This window comes from Pan paniscus, chromosome 15 (genome assembly GCF_029289425.2).
Source record: "Pan paniscus chromosome 15, NHGRI_mPanPan1-v2.0_pri, whole genome shotgun sequence".
Classification (NCBI taxonomy): Eukaryota; Metazoa; Chordata; class Mammalia; order Primates; family Hominidae; genus Pan; species Pan paniscus.
In genome coordinates this window covers 94788023-94812126 of record NC_073264.2, presented here as the reverse complement: position 1 = coordinate 94812126, position 24104 = coordinate 94788023, and the positions used below count along the sequence as shown (strand labels likewise).

Here is a 24104-nt window from a genome sequence, read left to right as displayed (position 1 = left end):
GGGGCTTAGAGTTTCGGCTGGGGCTTAGGGTGTCACTAAAGGAAACCCACCTCTAGGAGCTGACTGAGAGCTGCGATGGAGCTCAGCTCATTGAAGTCCATCAGAGACGAGGCTAAGGTCCGTAAAAAAGTCCCATCTGGAAAGTCAACGATCAGATTTAGTGTTTGGGTGTCTGGGATGAGGCAAATTTGTGGTGCCTGGATTCTCAGAGGATGAATTACCTTTGATCGTGCTTTGGAACAGCTGCGGGAAGATGCCGTTGGGCGCCAACTGATGGAAGATGCAGCGCAGGAACTGCTTGGCCACCCCCGCCGCATTGCCGGGAACCATCATGCTGGAGTTGAACAGGGGAGAAAAGACACGAAGTCATGGGCCAGTGAGCAGGTGTTCAGATATTTACTTAGAGTTCAGACATTTGCACACCATGCCTCTTATGGGATAGCTCACTGTCATGTTCATCAGTGAAATGAAATATTCTACTCAAACCTAATCCCTGTTAACAAGAAGTTTTTAGAAAGAGAGAACCATGAAATGCCAGTGTAGTCTCAGACGTATTCCAGGTCCCACAATGGACTCAGGAAGGTTATGAGATCCTGAGAGAAGAGGTCACATACAAAGGTCACATGCTCACAGAATGACAGTCAAGACTGGAGCCCTGGATGAGGATTACCAGGAAAATCCTCCCAGGAAAGTGTCACTGGCTAAGACAGAGTTGCTCTGAGGAAAAAAAAATTCATATATATATATATATATATATATATATATATATATATATATATGCAGTGAGGGAGATGTTCATTCTCATTAGGAGATCTGGGAAGTTTTCTTTGGGCATCTGAGCTGACACTTGTAAAAAGGCTGGACTTTGACAGGTGCAGTTTGACCTTCACCCTTCATGTGCACCTCTGCACATCAAAAGTAGGGCCAAATTTATGAGGCCCTGCCCCTTAGACCAAGGTACCAGAAAGGATGCTTCTTGACGTAGTTAGCGGGTTAGTTACCAGAAGGAAAAAAGAGAAAATCAAAGAACGTAAATAGATAAAGAGTAAGAAGTACTGCTTACCTAATTATGCCAATTATTACCTCATTGTGCCACATCTACCCTGAAATGCTGGTTCAAAGTTTTAGGTCAAAAATATTCTTCAGGAAAAAATAACGCCGAACTTACAATAACTTCAGAAAATAGAGAAGGAGAGAACCCTTCCCAATTTGTTTGATGCAGCCAGCATAGCCCTAAAACTAAAATTAATAAAGCCATTATCAAAATAAATTTTAAAAAAGAAGGAAACAGAAAAGAAATGGGAAGAGGACAGACAGACCCATAGTCGTCATGGCCACTGAATCCAGCTATAGATTAAAAGACCAAGTAGGGTCATGACCAAGTAGAGTTTATTCCAAGAGTATAACAATAGTTTAATACTCAAAAATCAGCCAGTATAATTCAATATATTAAGAAATAACAGACAAAAAGCTTATATCTCAATAGATGCAGAAAATACATCTCACAAAAGTCAACACACATCATGACAAAAACTCAGACTGGGCCAGGCGCAGTGACGATCGCCTGTAATCCCAGCATTTTGGGAGGCCAAGGCAGGAAGACTGCATGAGCCTAAGAGTTGGAGACCAGCCTGGGAAACAGGGCAGACCCCCCTCATTTCTACAAAAAATACAAAAAACTAGCTGGGCATGGTGGCACACACCTGTAGTCCCAGCTACTCAGGAGGCTGAGGTGGGAGGATCACTTGAGCCAGGGAGGTTGAGACTGCCAAGATGGTGCCACTGCACTCCAGCCTTGGTGATAGAGCAAGACCCTGCCTCAACAACAGCAACAGCAACAACAACAAAAACCCTCAAACTGGAAATACCTCAATTTGCTAAATGGCATCTATAAAAAAACCTATAGCTACTGCGATTAATAGTAAATATTGAATACTTTCCCTGTAAGAGAGGAAACAAGAAAAGGGTGCCGACTCTCCCATCTCTATGATTACACTGGCAGTCCTAGCCATTGCAATAAGGCAATAAAAAGAAACAAAAGGCGGGGTGCGGTGGCTCACGCCTGTAATCCCAGCACTTTGGGAGGCTGAGGTGGGCGGATCACCTGAGGTCAGGAGTTCCAGACCAGCCTGACCAACATAGAGAAACCATGGCCTCTACTAAAAAAAAAAAAAAAAAAAAAAAAAATACAAAATTAGCCAGGTATGGTGGTGCATGCTATAATCCCAGCTACTCGGGAGCCTGAGGCAGGAGAATCCTTTAAACCGAGGAGGCAGAGGTTGCTGTGAGCCGAGATTGCACCACTGCATTCCAGCCTGGGCAACAAGAGCGAAACTCTGTTTCAAAAAAAACAAAAGAAACAAAAGGCATAAAGATCAGAAAGGAAGTAGTAAAACTCTTGCTATTTACAGATGATTTTTCCATACAAAATCAAATCCTAAGAGATCTACAAAGCAACTACTAGAACTAATAAGTGAATTTAGCTAGAATACATGCTAATATGCAAAAATCAATTGTTATTTAGATATCAGCAACAAAAAGTTGAAATTTTTTAAAATTCCATTTACATTAGTATAAAAAACATAAAATTCTTGAGAATAAATTTAACAAAAATGGCAAGACCTCTACACTGAAAACTAAAAAACATTGCTGAGAGAAATTAAAGATCTCATGAAAATGAGATATATACCATGTTCATGAATTGGAAGATTCAATATTTTCATGCTGTCAGTTACCCCCAAATTGATTTGTTCTTTCAATACAAGTCCAGCAGACTTTTTTGATAAGAATGACAAGCTTATTCCAAAATTTATATGAAAATGTAAAGAATCTAGAGATCCAAACCAATCTTGAAAAAGATAACTAAATTTGGAGGACTCATGCTACCTGACTTTAACACTTAACTACTTACTATGAAGGTACTATAATCAAGACAGTGTGGTGCAAACTTAAGAATTAATATATAGATCAATGGAACAGAATAGAGAGCCCAGAAATAGATCCACTCTTCCATGGTTTCTAAGCATAATAGGCACCACAGTGATCCAATAAGAAAAGAAAATATCTTTTTTAACTGTGCTGAAAAACTGAATATCCACATAGATAAAAATGAACTCCTACTGCTGCCTCATACCATACATAAAAATTAATTTGAGATGGGTTTTATAAATGCCAAATATACATATGAAAACCATAAAGCCTTTATAAGAAAACATTAGAGAATATCTGCATGACTTGGAAGTAAACAAAGGTTTCTTAGACAAATAACAAGAAGCAATAATTGTAATGTTTTGTTTTAATGCATTAGAATTCACCTAAATTAAACACTTCTCAGCAAAAGATACCACTAAGAAAAGAAATAGGCATGCCCCAGACTGGGTGAAAATATTCTCAAAACATACTTAACAAAGGACTAGTATTCAGTATATATAAAGTCTTACAACTCAGCAATAAAAAGACAACAACCCAATTAAAATATTCAAAAGATTTCACCAGACACTTCTCAAAAGAATATACGCAATGGGTCAATGAGCAGTTGAAAAAATGTCATAGAGAAATGCAAGTTAAAACTATAATGAAATACCCATTATACATCCACCAGAATGACCAAAATTAAAAAGACCAACAATGCCAAAGTTGGGCAAGAATATGAAACAACCAGAATACATTGATGATTGGTAATATAAAGTGGCATAACCACTTTAAGAGAAGTTCCAGTAGTTTCTGATAAAATTAAACATATACCTATCCTGTAACCCAACAATATCATCCCTAGGTATTTTACCCAAGAGAAATAAAAACATTTGTTTTAAAAAGGGCTTTTATAAGAATGTTCACAATAGATCTATTTTTTTATACCCCCCAACTGAAAAAACCTAGAAGTCCTTCAATAAGAAAATAAAAAAGCAAATTATGGGATACAATTCAGCCTTGAAAAAGAAACAAACTCCTGATAAAAAAGCAGCAACATGGATAAATCTCAAAAACATCATGCTGAGTAACAGAAGTTGGACACAAAAGAGTGCATACAGTAGGATTCCATTGACATGAAGTCTAGAATGGGCAAAATCAACCCATGTGGAAAAATATCACAACAGTGTTTGCCTCTATGGGGGTAGAGATTAGCTGGAAACGTGCACAAGAGAACTTTCTGGGAATAATGGTAATGTTCTCTATCTTTACAGGGGTTGGGGTTACACAGTCATATGCATTTGACAAAACTCAAGGAATAAACACTTAAGATTTGTGCACTTCCTTGTATGTAAATTTTACAAAAGAAACAACCATCGTCAATGTACAATATGGTGAGTATAGTTAACAACAATGTATCGTATACTTGAAATTTGCTGAGAGAGTAGATTTCAAATGTTTTCACCAAAAAATAAAAAGATAACTATGTGAGGTGATATGTTAATTAGCTTGATTGTGGTAATCATTTCACAATGTACACATCTATCAAAAGATCAAATTTATATCTTAAATATATATAATTTTTATTTCTCAATTATACCTCAATAAAGCTGGAGGAAAAAAGAAACAACTGTATACAAAAATTGAACTTGAATTAATGCTAACTTTGCTGAAGTATGTAGGGGAAAATATATTCTAATATCTGAAATTTACTCTGAAATACATCCAAAAAAAATGAATTGATGGATAGATGGTTGGATGCATGATAAAGAAAATAAAATATTTGTTTTAAAATCTAGGTGATAGGTATATGAGAGTTCACTGTATAATTCTTTCAACTTTACAGTATGTTTAAAATCTTTCATAAAAAATGTTAAGAAAATAAGTTTTTTAAAAAGCCATTCATCGAATAGAACATAAGAAAGAAAAGCAAACATCCCTAAAATAAATTATAGAAATGCAATGTCAACAATAATATCATCTTATGTTTGTAGGACCTGCTACAATTATGCTATCATATACACTCTATCATTTGGGTCCACAGAAAATACCCCTGAGACACAAGAAGGCATATATTAGTATCTCTCTTTCACAGATGAGGAAGCTAAGGCAGAGAGATCAATGTGGCCAAAGTCACACACAGCATCCGTTCCTGCCCTCTTCTGGTTCTTTCTCCCCACTGCAGTCAAAGTAGCCTTTCTACATGCTATACACACGCACGCACACACACACCTTGCTGCTTACAAATCCTTCACTGTCTTCCCACTGCTGCTAGAAGGAAGTCCAAAATATTTAATGTGGTTTATAAGTCATACACAATCTGGTAAGTCAAACTCAGCAAGTGCTTGCATCTCTGTGCTGTGGTTATGTTGGCTTTTTCATAGTTCCTCCTACACACTGTTTTTACCATGCTCTTTCCATAACTATGTGCATAATTAGCTTAAACTCAGTTTTTCAGATCTTAGTTTAAACATCACTTCTTAAGGGAAGCCCTCCCCTCATTCTCCCCTCCTCTACCACTACCAAGACCAGACTGGGACCACCCGTTACAGCCACTCACACCATCAGCTCTCATCCAGGCTTGCGCATATCAGCAAATGCCACACCCGCCCACCCAGTTGTTTAAACCAAAACCTAGGAGTCATTCTTGCCTCCTCTCTTTCTCTCACACCCAACATCCAATCTATCAGCAAATTCTGTTGGCTCTACTTCAAAATATTTCCTAAATATATCCTTAATGTGGCTGCCTCTCACCACTTTAGACCAAACCACTAACCTCTCACCTGCACCGCTAACATGGTCTCCAAACTGGTTCCCTGCTTCCATTTTTACCCCTTCCCCATAACCTATTTTCAACAGAGAAGCCAGAGGGGTCCTCAAAATTTTTTTTCCTTAAAAAGATTTATTTTATTGTGTAAGAACACTTAACATGAGAACTATCCTCTTAACAAATGTTCGTGTACAATACATTACTGTTGACTGTAGATGCAACACCGTACAGCAGATCTTCAGAGCTCATTCATCTGGCTTGACTAAAACTTCATGCCCCTTGATCAGTAACTAGGCAGTGATCCTTCAAAGCAGGTAATATGGTTTGCCTGTGTCTCCACCCAAATCTCATTTTGAATTGTAGCTCCCATAATTCCCACATGTTGTGGGAGGGGCCCAGTGGGAGATAACTGAATCATAGGGGTGGTTTTCCCCATACTGTCCTTGTGGTAGTGAATAAGTCTCACGAGATCTGATGGTTTTATAAATGGGAGTTCCCCTGCACAAGCGCTCTCTTTGCTGGCTGCCATGTAAGACGTCCCTTTGTTCTTCCTTCGTCTTCCACCATGATTGTGAGGCCTCCCCAGCCATGTGGAACTGTGAGTCAATTAAACCACTTTCTTTTATAAATTACCCAGTCTCAGGCATGTCATTATCAGCAGTGTGAAAGTGGACTAATGCAGCAGGTTAAAGCACATTGCTCCTCACTCCAATGACTCCCTGCTGCATCCTTAAAATGACCTGCAGGGCTCTACTTGGCCTGGCTCACACTGCCTCTTCCCTCTCATCTCCTCCCACTCTTTTTCATACTCAACCTGCTCCAGCCACATTAGTCTGTTTTCCAAATATATGAGGCATTTTCCTGACTTAGAGACTTTGTATTTGCTGCTCCCTCTGCCTGGAATGTTATTTCTATAAATTACTGCATGGATCACTCTCTCACTTTATTCATGTTTTGTTCAAATATTACCTCCTCAAAAATGCTGTCCTTGACCATTATATCTAAAACACTAGCTCCGGGCACTCTCTATCTCCCAGACTTGCTAGATTCATTTTCTTGCATTTAGCACTAAATGATATCAAATTACATAGTCAGTTTTCCTGTTGGTTAATTTGCTTATTTTCTCCCTCCTCAAGTAGAATGTAAGTTCCGTGAGAGCCAGGATTTGATGTTTTGTTATAGTTACTATAACCTCAATAACTAGTAGTCACTCCATAAATACTTGTTGAATGAATTACTGTTATATAAGTCTCTCTGTACTTTTTCTTCATAGCACTTAGCACAGTTTACAATTATAAATTTGTGCAAATATTTTATTCACATTGGCTTCATGGATAGACTATAAGCCCCATGACAGCAGGAATCATGTCAGTTTTGCCCCCAGTGAAGGCCTGAGTGTCTAGCACAGGGTGGGCTTAAAAGTATTTGTTGGCTAAAATGAGTGAATGAATGAATGAATGAAGGCATGAACAGAAAATGAATAACTAGTGCTCTCTAGAGCTGCAATTGGAGCCTAACAATATTCCCTCCGTGGTGCACAAGCTGGTATTTTTTTTATTTTTTATTTTTTATTGAGACAGGGTCTTGCTATGTTGCCCAGGATGGTCTTGAACTCCCGGGCTCGAGTGATCCTCCCACCCTGGCCTCCCAAAGTGCTGAGATTACAGACGCGAGCCACTGCACCCAGCCCCACACTGGTGTTTTAGAGACAGGATGAACATGCACAGAGGAGAAAAGAAAGTGAGATCTGGGCTCCCGTTAGGACCTTACCTTTCTGCTTGATTAGAAAAGGTAGTACTGGATGCCAATCTAGGAAATAAAGTAAAGAGAGTCACACAAATATCTTAGGTTTCCATGATGAAATGCATTAATATTGTGGGAGGACCTGTTGTGTTTCCAGTTTAGATGGGGAGACATGTATAATGTTGACAATTCCCTTGACAGGACAGAGGGCCCACTCAGTGGTCAGTCTCTAGAGTTAAACTTGACCTAGTCCTTGAGACCTGCTATGTCAACTTAGACATTTTCACGGAAACACTTGCAGTTAAAGTTGGTTTTCTACAAAATGGTGCCTGCAGCCAGGCCAGACAGTTATCACAACAACATTTGACCCAGCTCCTCTCCATATTAACTCAACTCAAAATTCATTTCTTTGTATATAACCTCTGAAACCTAACTATAAACAAACCACAAGCGGTAAAAGCCTCCATAAGATAGTAAAATAGATAACAGGAATATTTATCAGCTGTTGGGTTGAAATGAGGAAAAAGGAAATGTTACATTGAGAAGAGAAATGTATTGGTTAAGTAAACGATATGGAGCATGTAATTTCCAGAAAAGTATAATTATACGGTTCTGTATGTGTGGAAATATTCTATATGTTATCATATAGAAAGAGAATGGACTATACTGATGGGTTTAGAATAACACGTCTGGATCAGTAAGATACTGACGAAACAGATAAGAAGGATGTTGCAAATTTATTTACTTGATTAGGACTACAGGTGTAAGAGTGAGCTGAGCCAAGACCCCATTTAGAGAGGAATAGGGGGTCCAGCAACCACTAACACCAGACACCATTCCCAGTTGTGTTGTTTACAGACCTTCTCATGCTAATGTCACTACAACAAATAGATAAACATTGACAAGTAAACTAAACAGTAACAGTAATTAATGGTGCAGCAAACGAGATTTTAAAGGCTGTACCTACAGAAAGGGATCGTGTAAGAGGGATCCAAGCAGACAGCAAAGTATGAGATCATATGGAAAAGCTTGAGTGATCCACAAAAGAGTTATGCTGAGCTTACAAACTCTTGGAATTGCTGGGAATGGTCCCCGTGGTCATAATTAGCACAAATAAACAATGTGTTTGTAAAACCACATGATCTCATCTGTTCTTCGTGATGAAGTGAGGCATGCCAGGAAGCCCTGAATTTGCTGACAGTTGAATCTGTTTTCTTGGTAGCTTTGGTGATTAGGCTTAGGTTGCTAAGAATTGTGGCAGCTTGCACTAAATGTACTCCCTTTCTCTTGCTAGTCTACCCAAAGGAGGTAGAGATTTAAATATATGTGTATGTAAATATGTAAAAATGTATCTGCTACTGGTTTTCCCTTGCTTTTCTTCAAAGCTCATGTGTTTCAATCCTAACAGTTGGCAATGTTTGAACATATATTGTTCTCACTTATGTTAAAACAAACAAACAAAAGAAACAAAACTGAAACAAACCCCTCTATATAGCTATGACAACTTAGATCATCTGTTTCAAAGAGATGATAACAGACCAGAACAATAACTCTATACATTCTGAAACTAAGAAGTATTGATTGATAGTAGAAATTGTGACCTGGTATTAATAAAAACTCTCAACTCCCCAAGTATTGCTGATAGCTGACAACATTTATTCTGCAATTACTATGACTAGGTCAAACTCAAGGGCTTAAATGAAGTAATTCATCTTCTCTTATCTCTCCATATCCCCATATCCATCCCTTACTTGGCACATGGGCTATTTTGAAGTCTTGAGATGCAATGGTCACACTTACCTTTATACAATCTGTCTATATGACTCCTAAGGACACTACCAAAAAAACTGGAGGGAGGGAGGATAAGAAAGCCATACACTTTTGGGGTTGAGGAGTTTATAATGCTTTCCTATTTGTCTTCAACTTGAAGTCAACATTTTTTCATTTTTAAAAAAGGATTAAATTTTAGCAATATTAAGAGTCATTCTCTTTCCTTTCCTCAAATGCCAAGAGTTTGCAGAATCCAGTTCTTGTGCTACCTCCTCCTTATAAACTTTAAGAAATCTTTCCTATACTAATCTTCTCTAGCACTTAGCTCTCTCTCATTCCACTCATTACAGCATTTAATCACGCCCTATCTTATTTGGCTAGTCAATGAGTCCACAGTAACTGTCACAGCAACTAAGCCCAAAGTACCTGAGGCCAAGAGCTCTGTCTAACGCCTGCAGCCTAAAGCACCTGGCACTGTTCACACAGATTGGAAATGTTAATACATTTATGTGGCATTTAATTCAACCCTCTCCTATAAGTTGTGCATGCTAAGACTACAGTTTGTTATTGAATTTGAGCTTTCTTCCTATCCATGAAATATATCTTTATATTCTAATGTCCTATCTACTAAATAGAATTTTCTTAGCATGAACACCCTCAAAGCAGCTAAGCGTAATCTCTCAGTCAGGTTGAAAGCCCTATTCCCCAAATGTGTGCATCCTTCTTTTATCTGAGTCAGAAATGTGAACCTGCTATAATTACTATGTGTCTCCTCACACAACAATGCCCCAAGTTTCATAGTTAAATGAGGTGTCCTTGAGATTACAAATGCCTAGAAAATCCATCTCAAAACAGGTAAAGAGAAATAATAATAACAGGTAATACTTATGAAGTGCTTACTATCAACTGCTGACAGTTGTGTGCATGGTTACAACCATCAGCTCATTTAGTGACAGGGGTAACAAACAGTGGGTTTCCTTAGTGCAGTTGCCCCTAGCTTTGCTCTGACATTGTGACTCATGACCCTACGCAGCTGGAGAATTCAGTCGAAAGACGAGTCTATTTGGTTTTTAAAACTAGTCTGAGTTGATGTCACAAATACCAGTATCTACAAGGTGGCTGAATGTTTCACTTTTGAACTGGTAGTTTTTAGTTCAAGATAGAGACTGAATAAAGGACCTTCCTACCAAACAAAACAGAAGCTGACATTCACCTTCCCACAGACTGCATGATATCCAGCAGCAGCGGGGCTGCCAGGTCTGGGCTTAAGTGAATGAATGTGGAGAGGACCACGATGGCTAGCCCAAGTGTCTCTTCATCGTATTCTTCAAGAATGGCCCCACAGTCATGGCATCTGCAAAGAAAAGAGAGACATGCTTTCCATGAAAGAAAGAACCATGGTCTCAAGATATAAAATACTACACACATGGCTGTTTTTAGTAGGTCTTGGAAAAGTCTCCAAAAGGAGATCAGGAGCCCCACTCTGGTAATCAGTAGAGGATTCCAGTGCTGCCATCACCACAGATACAGAAACAGCACACATGGCAGAGACCACGAAGGTGCCTCTGATGACTGAAAATGTTCTTTCAGTTCCCCAGCATCTGGCCTGTATGTGAGTGACTGCTCTCACTTAGAATGAGTACCAACTGGGCCATCAGTTTGAAGCCTGTGGATGAAGGATTTGATGCATTTGACATTATTGCTGAGGAAAGTCAGTAACTAGATTTGTTTTTAATTTGTTGAAGTTAAAAATGAAAAATGCTTAGGCACGGATGGAGGCTTTCAGAAAATGTTCTATTTGTGGGTAAGAGACAGGGTAGTCAAGTCTACAGAACCATCTGGAAAGCCTGAGGAGACAATGGAGTCTCTTCTCCACCACTCACTCAGATGAGTTTTATGAACTCACCAGGCCTGCCGAGTGTCGTATGTAAAAGCACAAACAATGGCACCCGCTCTTAGGTAACTTCCAACCTACCACTCTTTGTAGTGTCCTAATGTAGGGTCCATTTCATTCAACTCAACCAAAGCCAGCTGATAAAGTGAGCGGTTTTATAAAGGGAAGCGAAAGTCTAATGGGAATAGCAGGGAATCAAGAACTACAACTGCTGTTGTGACCCTTCCTTCTGAAAACTTCCTAAATATAGGCCAAAGAAACAGCATAAAAATTTCTTACAAATTGACATTTTAAAATACAGGATTCACATTTCTAAGTAAAAAAGAAAAGAAATGGAGTGCACAGAAAGGCAAATAGGAAAGATTAAGACTTGGGGAGGGGGGTAATCCCAAAGGAAGAGCTGGAGAGAGCCCTCCATGGGCAACTCAATGACCTGTGTGGACCTTCCAAGGCAGCTGCATGAGACAGGCACCACTGCTTCTTCAGTCGTGGCTGTCAGGTCATTACAATGAGTAATGGATGGTCAGCTACAGGGATACTCACAACAGCCCCTTCCACCTTACCTTCCTCACTTTTTTTTTTTTTTTTTTTTTTTGAGATGGAGTCTTGCTCTGTCACCCAGGCTGGAGTGCAGTGGCACAATCTTGGCTCACTGCAAGCTCCGCCTCCCAGGTTCATGACATTCTCCTGCCTCAGCCTCCCGAGTAGCTGGGACTACACGTGCCTGCCACCAGGCCCAGCTAATTTTTTTGTATTTTTAGTAGAGACAGGGTTTCACCATGTTAGCCAGGATGGTCTCAATCTCCTGACCTCATGATCCGCCCATCTCAGCCTCCCAAAGTGCTAGGATTACAGGCATGAGCCACCACGCCTGGCCCCTTCCTCACCTTTTATCAGAAGCATACTGTATTAGTCTGTTCTCATGCTGCTAATAAAGACATACCCAAGACTAGGTAATTCATAAAGGAAAGAAGTTTAATTGACTCTCAGTTCCACATGGCTGGGGTGGCCTCACAATCATGGTGGAAGGCAAGGGGGAGCAAAGTCACATCTTACATGGCAGGAGGCAAGAGAGTTTGTGCAGGGGAACTCCCATTCATAAAATCATCAGATCTCGTGAGACTTATTCACTGCCATGAGAACAGTATGGGGGAAACTGCCCCCATGATTCAATTATCTCCACCTGGCCCCACCTTTGACATGTGGGGATTATTACAATTCAAGGTGAGATTTGGGTGGGAACATAGCCAAACCATATCATCTACCTAATTTATCAATCAGGTCACTTTTACCAAGAAGGCTTCCTGGTCCAAGGGGATTTCTCTAAACTTGAAATCTTACAAGTGCTTTGTTTTGTTTTGTTTTGCTTTTGAGACAGTCACTCTATCACCCAGGCAGGAGTGTAGTGGCGCCATCACAGCTCACCACAGCCTCAACCTCCCAGGCTCAAGTGATCCTCCCACCTCAGCCTCCCTAGCAGCTGGGACTACAGGCACACACCATCATACCTGGCTAATTTTAGTATTTTTAGTAGAAACAGGGTTTTGCCATGTTGCACAGGCTAGTCTCAAACTCCTCGGCTCAAGCAATCCACCCGCTTTGGTTATTCTTTATCATACTCACTGAACAAGCATCTGTGTGCCAGGCAATATACTGGAAGAACAAATTATGACTTAAAAGCAAAGCATGCTTTTTCTGAAACTTTCTCACCACTGTGGTAACCAAACTCAAATTCTGTAAACATGGTGAAGAAAATAACTGTGCGAGCTTACTTGTCCGTCATCACCGTCGGCTGCTCGTCAGTGAATTCTTCGGGTGCAGGCACAAACATACTGACTACGCTTGGTGCTGATAGCAGGCTGGATTTGGTGGCACCTGGGTAAGCAGCAAAGGGACAACCAGTGAATATAGATGAGCTTCAAGGGGCCAAGAAAGGCCTGGTTCTCCTCTTAGAAACCCTCCAAAGATCACATTCCCAGGAATACAACTTGGACATCCCAATTGTACTGCAGAAAGCCCTCAATCATGAAATGAAGTCAAGAAAGATTGTGATTTGTTTCTGCTTGGTTGAAGTGAAGAGCTAGACTTCTCTCTCTTTGCTTCTTGACTTTGAAAGAAATCAGAAAGAGCTCAGGTGTGCCAGCAGGGTCCAAAGACAAAGATGAAAGACAAAGGGGAAAATCTATTCAAGGGTACCCTTAAAAGAGCTACAATTCTTATTTGTAGGCATAAATGGAAACTTCCCATATGATACTGCATTTCTAAAATCACAAACGCATATCAACATTACAGTTTTGCTAATATGGGAAGGTGGTAAGATCCCAGAACTCCATGCACTTAAGCAATGGAGATCTTTGAGCTAAGAAATATCAGTGTGTTTGTTTATTTGTTTGTGACAAGGTCTTGCTCTGTCACCCTGGTTGGAGTGCAGTGGCGTGAGCACAGCTCACTGCAGCCTCAACCTCCCAGGCTGAAGCAATCCTCCCACCTCAGCCACTCAAGTGGCTGGGGCTACAGGCACACGCCACAATACCTGGCTAATTTTTAAGTATTTTTGTAAAGACAAGGTCTCACCTTGTTACCTGGGCTTGTCTCAAGATCCTAGGCTCAAGGGATCCTCCCACCTCAGCCTCCCAAAATGCTAGGATTACTGCTGTGAGCCACTGTGCCTGGCCTTGCATTTTTCAAACTGAAGTATTTATGAATGTAATATCAAGTTTTTTTGAAGGAACCATCCAGTGACTCATTCCACGTCAGCCAATCGATACCACGGTGTTTAAAACTTTGGGGTTTGATGTCTTCAAAGAAATCTGAGGCAAGAATCTTAGCAACATGGTCCAGGGATGAGTAAATCAGTCTGGAAAGTCAGGAAGCTGTTCTCCATTAAGAAAGCCACTAGTGCAAGACAGAGTCTCATGAAAATGAAGCACCCCAAGAAGAATCTCAAAGGGATCATCCAGAATAATGCCATGTTCTACAAAGTAATAACTAAAACGCTAAGTTCCTCAAACAGGAAAGAAGGCAGAAAAATCCAAGAGTCATTCAATAATCTTTCTCATCAAGGAATTAGTATCTTGGTGCTGGGAGAAAACAAACAAGCAAACAAAAACCCGGTATGACCTTTCCTCAAATAGGAGAAAGATTTCCTCAAATAGGAGAATGATTCAGACAATGAGTTTCTAAAGGAATCAAAATATTCATAAAGCTAGCCAAGTGGGCAATGTGTTTCAATCTGAATTTTAGGAAGAAAAAATAGTGTTGAGCCTTTGAAAAGTCAAGATGCTTCCATTCTACAGACTCCTTTGCCTGATCAAAGGTTACACGAGTATAAGAAGAACATTTGCAAATCCAAACTGCAAAGGAAAGTATCTGAAAATATCTTTATGTCACTTCCTAAGCTCCCAAACGGGAATCCAAATTTTACTACTATGTTTATCAGCTGTATCCAAGATAACATCCTTCCCTAAGTATACGTAAGTGTATCATTCCCAAAGATCTTCAATTGTTTCATAAAGAGGTTACTTTGAGTGGAAGCAACAGAATTACAAGCATAAATGTACACTGATTAATAACAGAAAAGGCAAGAAATAGTCCAAGATAAATGAAGACACAATTGATTACTAAATAGCATGGTAAACCGCATGAAGTTGCTTCAAGAAACCAACACACAGAAAATTTAAATTCAATACTCCACATTTCTTGAACATTGACAGACCACATCGACCAGATGTCAGAATGCTTGTGCTAAAAGTGGAAAAATTCAGCCCATACAATATATGATGATACATACATAGACTTACTAGAAACATAAGAAATTGATTTTTTAATTAAAAAACCTCTGAGTCAAGCCTTTCAGAAGATTATTGCCAATTACTATTATATAGTAATCACAATTAAAGTCAAGAAAAGGGAGGCACTCGAAGTCATTCTGGCAGTTTCAAACTAATTATTGCCTAATACAAATGCCAAGAAAGAGGTGTTTTTGACAATAGCATTGTGAAGTTGTTTTTCCATATGACAGCATGGAATGTATGATGCAATATTTATGGCCGTCATCTATAAAAGCAGACAGGTTCAGTTATTGGACACTGATCCCCATAGGGCAACACTGGCTGAATCAATGGATCCCTAAATATTGCTACTGAAGTAGGAACAAAAAGTAATGTACTAGGAGGAGGTGGGAAATGCAAAAAGGAAGCCACAGACCTCAGCCACCGTTGTTATACTTCAGTCACAATAAGTCTGCAATGTTAAAGGCAGTCCCTATCACCCCCAAGTTGCTGCCGACATTTCTGATGCCTCCACTACTGGCTCCCCTTCTGAATAGCTGAAGTGCACGCTACACTGAGCTAGCAGCAGAAACAGAGGGCTCTCAGAAATTTGAATGAAGAGGGGCCCACCTCCAGAGCCCAACTTTGAAGCTGAAGATTTTGACAAAAGTCCCTTTGCGAGTCTTGGAGACAGGAAAAATTATGAAGGTGTTTGTCTCAAAGGCATGCATGGATCAGTCCCCCAGCTGTACTGATGGGCTCTTGAGTTTACCATGAAAGAGACTGACTTTCCATCTTAGTGTTCTCATCACTTCATTCCACTTTTGCTGCTACTGAGTCACCAGATCATGAACAAGCACCAAAGATTTGTTCAACCACCCTTACTTCTACTCATCAAAGCTTTTCCTAGCCCCATAGATGAGAAGAATCTTACCTCATCCAGTACAGGGACTAAAACTGTTATTCATTGCCAAAGAAATGTGAGCAAAAGCTGGAGATCAATAGCACCTCATTCCTTAGGAAAATTAGAAGAGTGACATGGTCTAGAAAAATAGGTCTACTTGATTTAAAAGACTAGTTGTGAGATGGGATTATAATTCTTTCTGGGTATTCTGCTTTTCTACCAATGATAGGTTAATCTGCCTTCTCAATTAAAAAAGAACAAAGGTAACAATTAACTACTTTGGTAATTAAAATTCATGGGATTAATTTTGAAAATGAATATTCTGACCTTAGCACAGATTGGCCTTCAGCTTGCTTCTGTGAGCAGCATCAAGTCAAGTGAATCTTTTCAATGTATACTTCAGAGAGCCTATGACCTCAATATTCTAGAAAAAATACAGATTAGCTGGACCATGCTCAGAAGAGTAGATATGGCATGATATGGAAAACTGATATGTCTGAGGAGGAATGCTGAAGGACCTAGGAATGTCTGGTCCAGAAAGGACTGAGGGAATAAGCAATGTCCAAAAATTATAGAAGAGGCCAGGCATGGTGGCTCATGCCTATAATCCCAGCACTTTGGGAGGTCGAGGCAGGTGGATCACCTGAGGTCAGGAGTTTGTGACTAGCCTGGCCAACATGGTGAGACCTCATCTCTACTAAAAGTACAAAAATTATCTGGGTGCGGTGGTGCATGCCTGTAATCCCAGCTACTCCTCGGGAGGCTGGGGCAGGAGAATGGCTTGAATATATATATATATATATATATATATATATATATATATATATATATATATATATATATATATATGAGAGAGAAGACTAGACTTGTTTTGTGTGCAAGGGTTAGAAAGTCACTATAAGGAAGAACTGTTGGCCATGTTCAAAGATGAGATGTCACGCACTCTCAGCCACTGGGGGTGTTTGGGCAAAGGTCATCCCCACTCCATGGAGCTGCTAAGAAAAAGCCTGCACCTGCTGGGTGACCAAATGATGGACATGTCCAGTCTCCTTCAGCTTTTACAGCCAGAGACTCTGTGACTCAACTAACCTCTCATCCTCAATGGCTGTCCCTCCAGGTCAGGGTTTAGGCACGTTGGCACGTTACACTGGCGTTTCCCAGGCTGTATCTGTTCTGTGGATAAATAGAGGGTTTCAATCTTTGATGTGGTCATCTTAGCACCATTTAGAACACAAAGAATTTAACCAATCATCTCTGGGGGCCAATTTTTTGGTCACTGTTACTATGTATTATTAACATTTACAGAACACATCCTAGATTTTAGGGTAGGGTTATTTGGGGCTTCACTACAAACCTGCCATTCAGTTCTATGAAATGCAACTAAAAGCAGGACAGCATCTAAAACTATCTCAAAAAGTCCAGACAAGCACCCCACCCTGCCCCCACAAAAAAGTTCAAATCTCATATCTCCAGATAGGAAACGAAAGGCTAATATCACAGCCATGACAGAAATGTTTTATGCAAATCAGTAAGTACATAAGTGATCATTTGGGGCAATGGCCAGAAAGGTCATACTGGAAACATGTGGAACTGGTAGAAGGAAATGACAGGTGTTGGACTGAGGGATGGGGAACAGGAATAAGGGGGAGGGGGCAAAAATGGAGGCATGGTGCTTCAAAAATGTTTGTTCACATGAAAGATGAGGCAAAGCAGTAAGTCATGGCGCCATGCATGGGTGGAGAAGAGGCAGGTCTCATATGCATGGGTGGAGAAGAGGCAGCTCTCAGGGTGGAGCTGGTGTGTGCTGATGTGAACTGATCAGATCCACGTTTTAGGCTGCCTTTCTCAGGTGCCTACATGGCCACATCTGTTCTGGTGGAGACCAGCAAATTACTGAATCTACACGTGTAGTTTAAAGTGACATGCCACCTAACATTGTACTACACAGTCACAGACTCTCCCCTAGGCTCGGATGTGAGGAGGACTTTTTCTGGCGCTAATCAAAACAAGAATATTGAGATGACGCTTGTAGGACTTGGTGACTCGAGAACCACGAGAACCAATTTGGAGGATGGAAAACAGGCCCAGGAAAACTCGGGAAAGAAATTCAGACAGCATATAAATGGGAAATATTAAATGACAAGCCAGAGTGACATGAACAAGATTGAAATTTGGTTGAAAAGTGAAAAATACTGTTAAATGGGTTATTTGGCATCATGTAGATTTTCTTAGATTAAAATTTGGACTGAAAATTGAGATCAGTTTGCCTTTTTATAACTACTGTGCCCATTGAAGTAGGTTGTCACCGTAGTCGGAATCTAAACTGGTTGGTTAGCTTAGGCTGAGCTACCTGCTGCAGAAAACAGAAGCAAGGTAAAAATCATCTTCAGAGCCCTCACATCATCATTTAATTATCGGAGACCTAATCAAACAAAAGCTGCCATTCTCAGTTCCTTACATCACTTCATATCCATAAAGAAGAAAGCACAGTCCTCTTTGGTGTAGGCAGAAAGACTTCATTCAAACCCAGTGAACTCCTGAGGTTGGCTGTCCAGTCTTTCTCCTTCTCTCCCTTGCCTGTTGGCTCTTGGCTATTCACTGCTCACTACCACATATCACTAAAATGAAGAGAAAACACTAAACCTTTACAATGTAAAGAACCCTTATAAAGTCCAGGAGAGTTGAAACTATCTGTTAAATGTGAGATTGGGTATGCTGTGTGGGATTTAGTTATCTAGACTAGCACTCTCTCTCTCTCTCTCTCTCTAAGAATAATGAGGGCAAGTAAAATTATGTACATAAATACTATGGCTTTGAAGAAAATAAAAGTATCTCAATATTTTGCTTTTGTGGATATTATAATTCATAGTCATCAGGAAGAATATTAAAATAATCTCATATCACTGCAGCCAGAAAGTATTAATCACGATACTAAAAGAGTCCGATCCAAGGGTAGGCCCCAGAGCATATCACCATCATAAGCCCTTACATTTTAGTGGTGCATGCATGTTGCAAAGGTGTTTTCACATATAGAATCTTGTAACTCAAATGACCCATTTAATTATAGAAAAAAAAAACAGAAAAGGCAGGCACTTAAAAGAGGATTGTGGCTGTACTACTGGCTTGATAAGGTATTACACGTACAAAACGTGGTAACAAAGTTTAGAAAATGCAGAGTGATCATGTTTAGAATAGACATGTCATGGCAGTCAATTCTTACTTTAAAATTGAGGTTAGATGCAGTTCCATCTTATGAGCATGGGGGTGTGTGGCTGCAACCTGGTGACCCTGCTGGCTAAAACACAGAACTCATATTCCCAAACCTACTGGCAGATCATGATGTCACTAAGCTGACAACTTTTATCACTATTAGTATTACTATAAATATTCCCTCATTTGGGGCATACTTTGTAGTTTATACAACAGAGAATATTGATAATCTGTTTTCTTTTTTATTTGCATCATGAAACCATAGTTCCATTCCCTCCTCCCCAGATCAATAACCTAATATCTGGAATCTGGGTCTTAGAGAGAACAAGAGTTGGGCCAGCCTCAACGGAACAGCGTGTTACTCTAGAACACTTGGGAAGTTTAAATAGACTTACTAATTACCTTAGGTGGTTTTGAAAAATTATCTGAACCAAAGAACATGAGAGAAAATCTATTCTTTAACAAGGGAGCAGAGTGGACACAGAGAAAGTAGCATTCGCTAATCCGAGAGGTAGAATGAGAAGAAAAAGCTTGACCCACCAGTGTCCCAGTTGCTGATGTTATGGGGGGCGCTAGACTGATGCTCCAGCTGCCGCTTCATTAACTGGCTCATTGTCAGAACTCCCAGGGATCCCCTTTTCATCTGCCTATACTGAGCTAGATGGAGGAAATTAGGAGATGATTATAATAATAAATTTCCACAGCACACAGAGGCTCCACACATCCATATAGAATTTTAATTGACCCTTCATTTGCTATTCATAATTTTTGGTAAATTGTATGCTTCTTTTCAAATGAAAAATTAAGGTACTCTGCTGTTCCGGATACCTTTCTTCACACAGTGAGGATGGTAACAGTGCCCATTAGCACTGATTTGTCGCCTGTAAATATTTATCCCAGTTATAACTGAATGAAATATGGTTATCTTCATCTACTTTTAAAATTATATACCCTGCCATGTTTCAAAAATGATTTAAGACAAATAACAAATTTAAATGTATGGCTTAACTTTCTTTAACAGAGCTTGTGCATACATTATTTCCATCTTCCTCATAGCCCCATGAGGTCCTTGTGTATGTGTGCGTGTGTACATGACGTGTGTGTGTGCGTGTATATTTTAGGGTAGGATGACACATATCAACCCCAATTTTTAGAGAGAGAAATTGAAGCAAATGAAATTATATGACTTGGAACCAGTCAGCCACTGAGGTGGTCCTAAAACCAAAACATATCAACTCCAAAGTCAATGCTGTTTTCAATTTCTGTGCGAGCCTCTGCCTACTGTTTGAAAAATGTGAATCAAACAATATTCCACGAGTATATTCTAGTACACATCTTTGTTTTTAAAAAGTGGTAACATTTTTATCCTGTAAGTTAAGCATTGAAACATATCCCATCAGTGAAATGTCAAATTATTAGCATTTCCAAACCAGAAAACAATGAAAAACACTTTTGCCAGTAGATTGCTGAGTTGGAAAGCAGTCTCCTCTGGTCCTATTCCCAGCAGTCCCACCAATCCCTACCAACCAGCCCAGTGAGAGAGGCAGAGCATCATGGATGCAACTTTTCTGCATGACCCCAAATACCTTGTATATTTGATAACTTGTGGTTATTCTCTGTGTTATAAGAACAACTTCAGAAACCGAAGCTATCAACTACACGCCCTAGAAAGGGATGGTAGAGACCGGGATGACCTCATGGCCCCTGGAAACTCTTCAATGTTATACACACGTTTCACAATCATGGCACCAAGGTGGCAACTTGGTATGATGTGAAATCAATTATAACATTATTTTTAATGTAACTAGCATGCTGTTTGATTAATGGTGGTCACAACACATTTAGCTATGAAATAACCAGCTGATAAACTGATCAAAAGGGAAGGATGTGATGGGAATTCTTGTGTCTTAAAGTCAATATTAACCTAACTCATGGAAATGACTACTCAACCTAATACTAAACATCTCTGGTTTTTGCCACTGATTGGTAAAACTTACAATGTTATGACTCACTTGAAAAGCACAACTTTAAGTAAAATTCAAAAGCAGAATTCTTTTTGAAGATGTAACAAATTGAAAAATTAGCAGCATCTAGAAGACTCAATCAAATGAAAATTTTAAACCTCTGATGATTGAATAATTTCTTCAATTCTCAGGTGTTTTCAAAGACAGCAGAATTCCCTGAGAATAAAACCCTTAATGTTTAGCTCAGTGTATAAGGTACCAGGCATGATGCCTCCAAGAACACACCACCAAGAGCTATAGAATGCATGCTTTTAATGGCAAGGAGGAGAAAGGTGGAAATCTAATTAAGTGCTAAGCTAAATCCAAAGTCTAGATCAATCATGACTTTGGGATCATGAAACATTTGTAATTTGTAAATTCATTTCATGGTATATTTAACTATCATTTGAGTCCTACTGAGCTAATAATCCTATTTCAAATTATACTCTAATTCACTATCTTTTTATTTCTTCATTTTTTTTTTTGAGACAGGGTGCACAGGCTGGAGTGGAGTGGCACAATCACAGCTCACTGCAGCCTCCATCTCCCACGCTTGAGCAATCCTCCCACTGTGCCCTCCCCAGTAGCTGGGACTACAGGTGTGCACCACCACGCCTGGCTAATTTTTAATTTTTTTATAGAGACTGGGGCCTCACTATGTTACCCAGGCTGGTCTCGAATTCCTGGGCTCAAGTGATCCTCCTGCCTCAGCTTCCCAAGTGCTGGGATTACAGGCGTGAGCCACCACACCCAGCCCACTATCTTTTATTAAAGATAACTCATACAAATTAGGAGAAGATACACTTTTATGATTTTAGTATGTGGTCATAAAATTGGCATTTTATCATGTGATCAAACAGATTTTTGTAATAAAAGAAGAATAATTAGATTCAGAACTAGCCATTCTTCTTTGCTACCAAAAGGGCAAATAACTGTCATTTGGAAACTATTTCTTAGAATTTCCATAATCCTTATTACAACTGAATTTGAATTATTTAAAGGAAGTGTGGTATACTAAAAATGAACATGGGTTCGTAAGTCTAAAGGGCCTAGCATCAATTCCTGACTCTATCACTTAGTAGATATTTGACTTTAGGCAAGTCATTTAGCTTCTCTGGATCTCAATTACCTAATCTATAAAATGGGGCCAACAACATCTATCACGCATGTGTTGATGTAAGAATTGGATCAGATAACAATGTGTGTGAGCCACTTGGCACAATGCCTGGCACATGATAGATGTTAAATAGATAGTAGCTATAATTACTATTATGACTGCAAACTCCTGGAGAACAAGCGGTGTTTTATTTATTCACTTTTGACCTCCAGTGCCAAGCACAGTGTCTGGCATCCAGCAGACACTTAGTAAAGAGTTGCTGAATGAATGAATGCATGAATGAATGAACAATGAAGATGATGATGTTCCAAACTACCAGTCCAGTATTTAAGATCTTTATCTGTTTTTTCAGGATCATCAAAAGATGGTCAAATGAAAATTATTAAATAGCTTTTCAGGCAATGTCCACATGAAACACAACATTTATCAGCACATATGACAAAGGTTTATAGAAATTGCATCTGTGTTCATATCTCTGATTCTTGGTAAGAATGTCTCATGCTAAAGTCTCGTAATTAACCCCACTGAGACATGTGGACACGCTTATGGAACTTCAGTGGAACTCAAGCTCCCATGGACAAAATCTAGGACCCAGTAACAGAAGCCAGTTTCAAAATACTCGCCTCCTACAGGTCCTGTAAAATGTCGTGCCATTTCCACTCTCCAATCCAAAAGAGCTAAATTCAGTCATGACTTTGGGAATATGATATATCATACATTTATTTTACGATAACCTAGATCAAATTTTGTCAATGATGGAGGCGACTCAAATTAAATAAAAGTGTTCCATGTAAAATTCTGCCATAGACAATGCTTTTCATGAGCCCCAAAACCCATTCCGTGTTTTATGTTCAGGTTATACGATTTTTATTTTATTGAATAATGGAATTCAGTGATCATTCCTTAACAAATTAGGATACTTGGCCAGTCAGTAACCATAGTGATTTATCAAACACTAGAGAAACGGACGAAAGTGGGCCATCCTACTCCTCAGGGTCTCTGAGAATATACAACATACTGTCACCAAGGAAGCTGATGCAACATTAAAATATATATACAATACCAAGATTGGGAAAATTGAAAACAAGGCAGCAGACAGTGTTCCAAAATAAATGTACAGATGAAATAATCAGCAGAGGAAATCTTACTTGATATTGAGGAATGGCTACTTGTTTCCGGCACACCTGCTTCTAACGTAGGGGCAGATGAAGATTCTCGTGGCATTTCCAAAGTTGAAAGTCCTTTAGTAGAAGGATCTACAAACAGAAATATTATTTAAAACTCAGGACACTGATTAAAAGCAAGTTGAAGAAGCTTTTCTATATCTTTTCCCTCTTGTCTACTACAACCATTCAACTCTTTATACACTTTCCTGACCTAATAATTACTTTCATGGAATTACATATACACTAGTTACAATGCTCCAGGGAGAGCTGACTCTATGTGACATTCTGCACCTATGGATCTGCCTTTTGGAGATTAATGATAGCAAAATTACAGAGCTAAAGCTCAGCTGTTCACAATGCATATCCCCAAACAAATTCCTTAACCTTTCTGTACTAAATTTCTTTTCATCTAAGACCTAAATATGCTTAATAGTTCATCCCTATCTCCTGTCTAGGTACTCCACCTTTGTCTGACAATTTCCTACTTATCATTTGCGTCTCAATTTATATAGAAAATTCCTCCTTTAGGGAGGCTTCTACAACCTCTCTCCACAAAAATATACAAACAAAAATGCTGGGTCAGGTGCCCTTTTGATGTAATTACAGAGCACCTTGTCTTTAACCTTCTCCAGACTTACCACACTATAATCTAATTGTCTGTTTCCTTGCCCATAACCTTCGCTAACCCTTAAGTGATTTAGGAGCATGGACTGTACTCAACCCGAAATAAATATGCATGATTAATTCAGATTTTGTATTTTATTTGTTGAGCAAGAAACAGACTGTCATTGGCTCTCCTATTTGACAAATGTTGAATTTAAAGTGAAATATTTTCTGCATATAATAT

General features: G+C 39.4%; 1 protein-coding gene across 18 annotated transcripts in view; it reads right to left on the bottom strand.

Annotated features, from left to right (window-relative positions):
• Positions 1–24104, bottom strand: part of UNC79 (unc-79 homolog, NALCN channel complex subunit) — a 310032-nt gene that overhangs the window by 53658 nt on the left and 232270 nt on the right. For 16 of the 18 annotated variants that reach the window (XM_055097973.2, XM_063596389.1, XM_008958226.5 and 13 more), the window contains 8 exons: positions 23240–23347; positions 19512–19628; positions 16851–16934; positions 12860–12962; positions 10407–10547; positions 7451–7489; positions 222–334; positions 51–136 (listed from right to left, as the gene is read on the bottom strand). In XM_055097973.2, coding sequence (XP_054953948.1) covers positions 51–136; positions 222–334; positions 7451–7489; positions 10407–10547; positions 12860–12962; positions 16851–16934; positions 19512–19628; positions 23240–23347 — 791 coding nt within the window. The remainder of the gene's footprint in view (positions 1–50; positions 137–221; positions 335–7450; positions 7490–10406; positions 10548–12859; positions 12963–16850; positions 16935–19511; positions 19629–23239; positions 23348–24104) is intronic. The other 2 variants (XM_014347671.4, XM_034938047.3) reach the window with 1 other exon arrangement.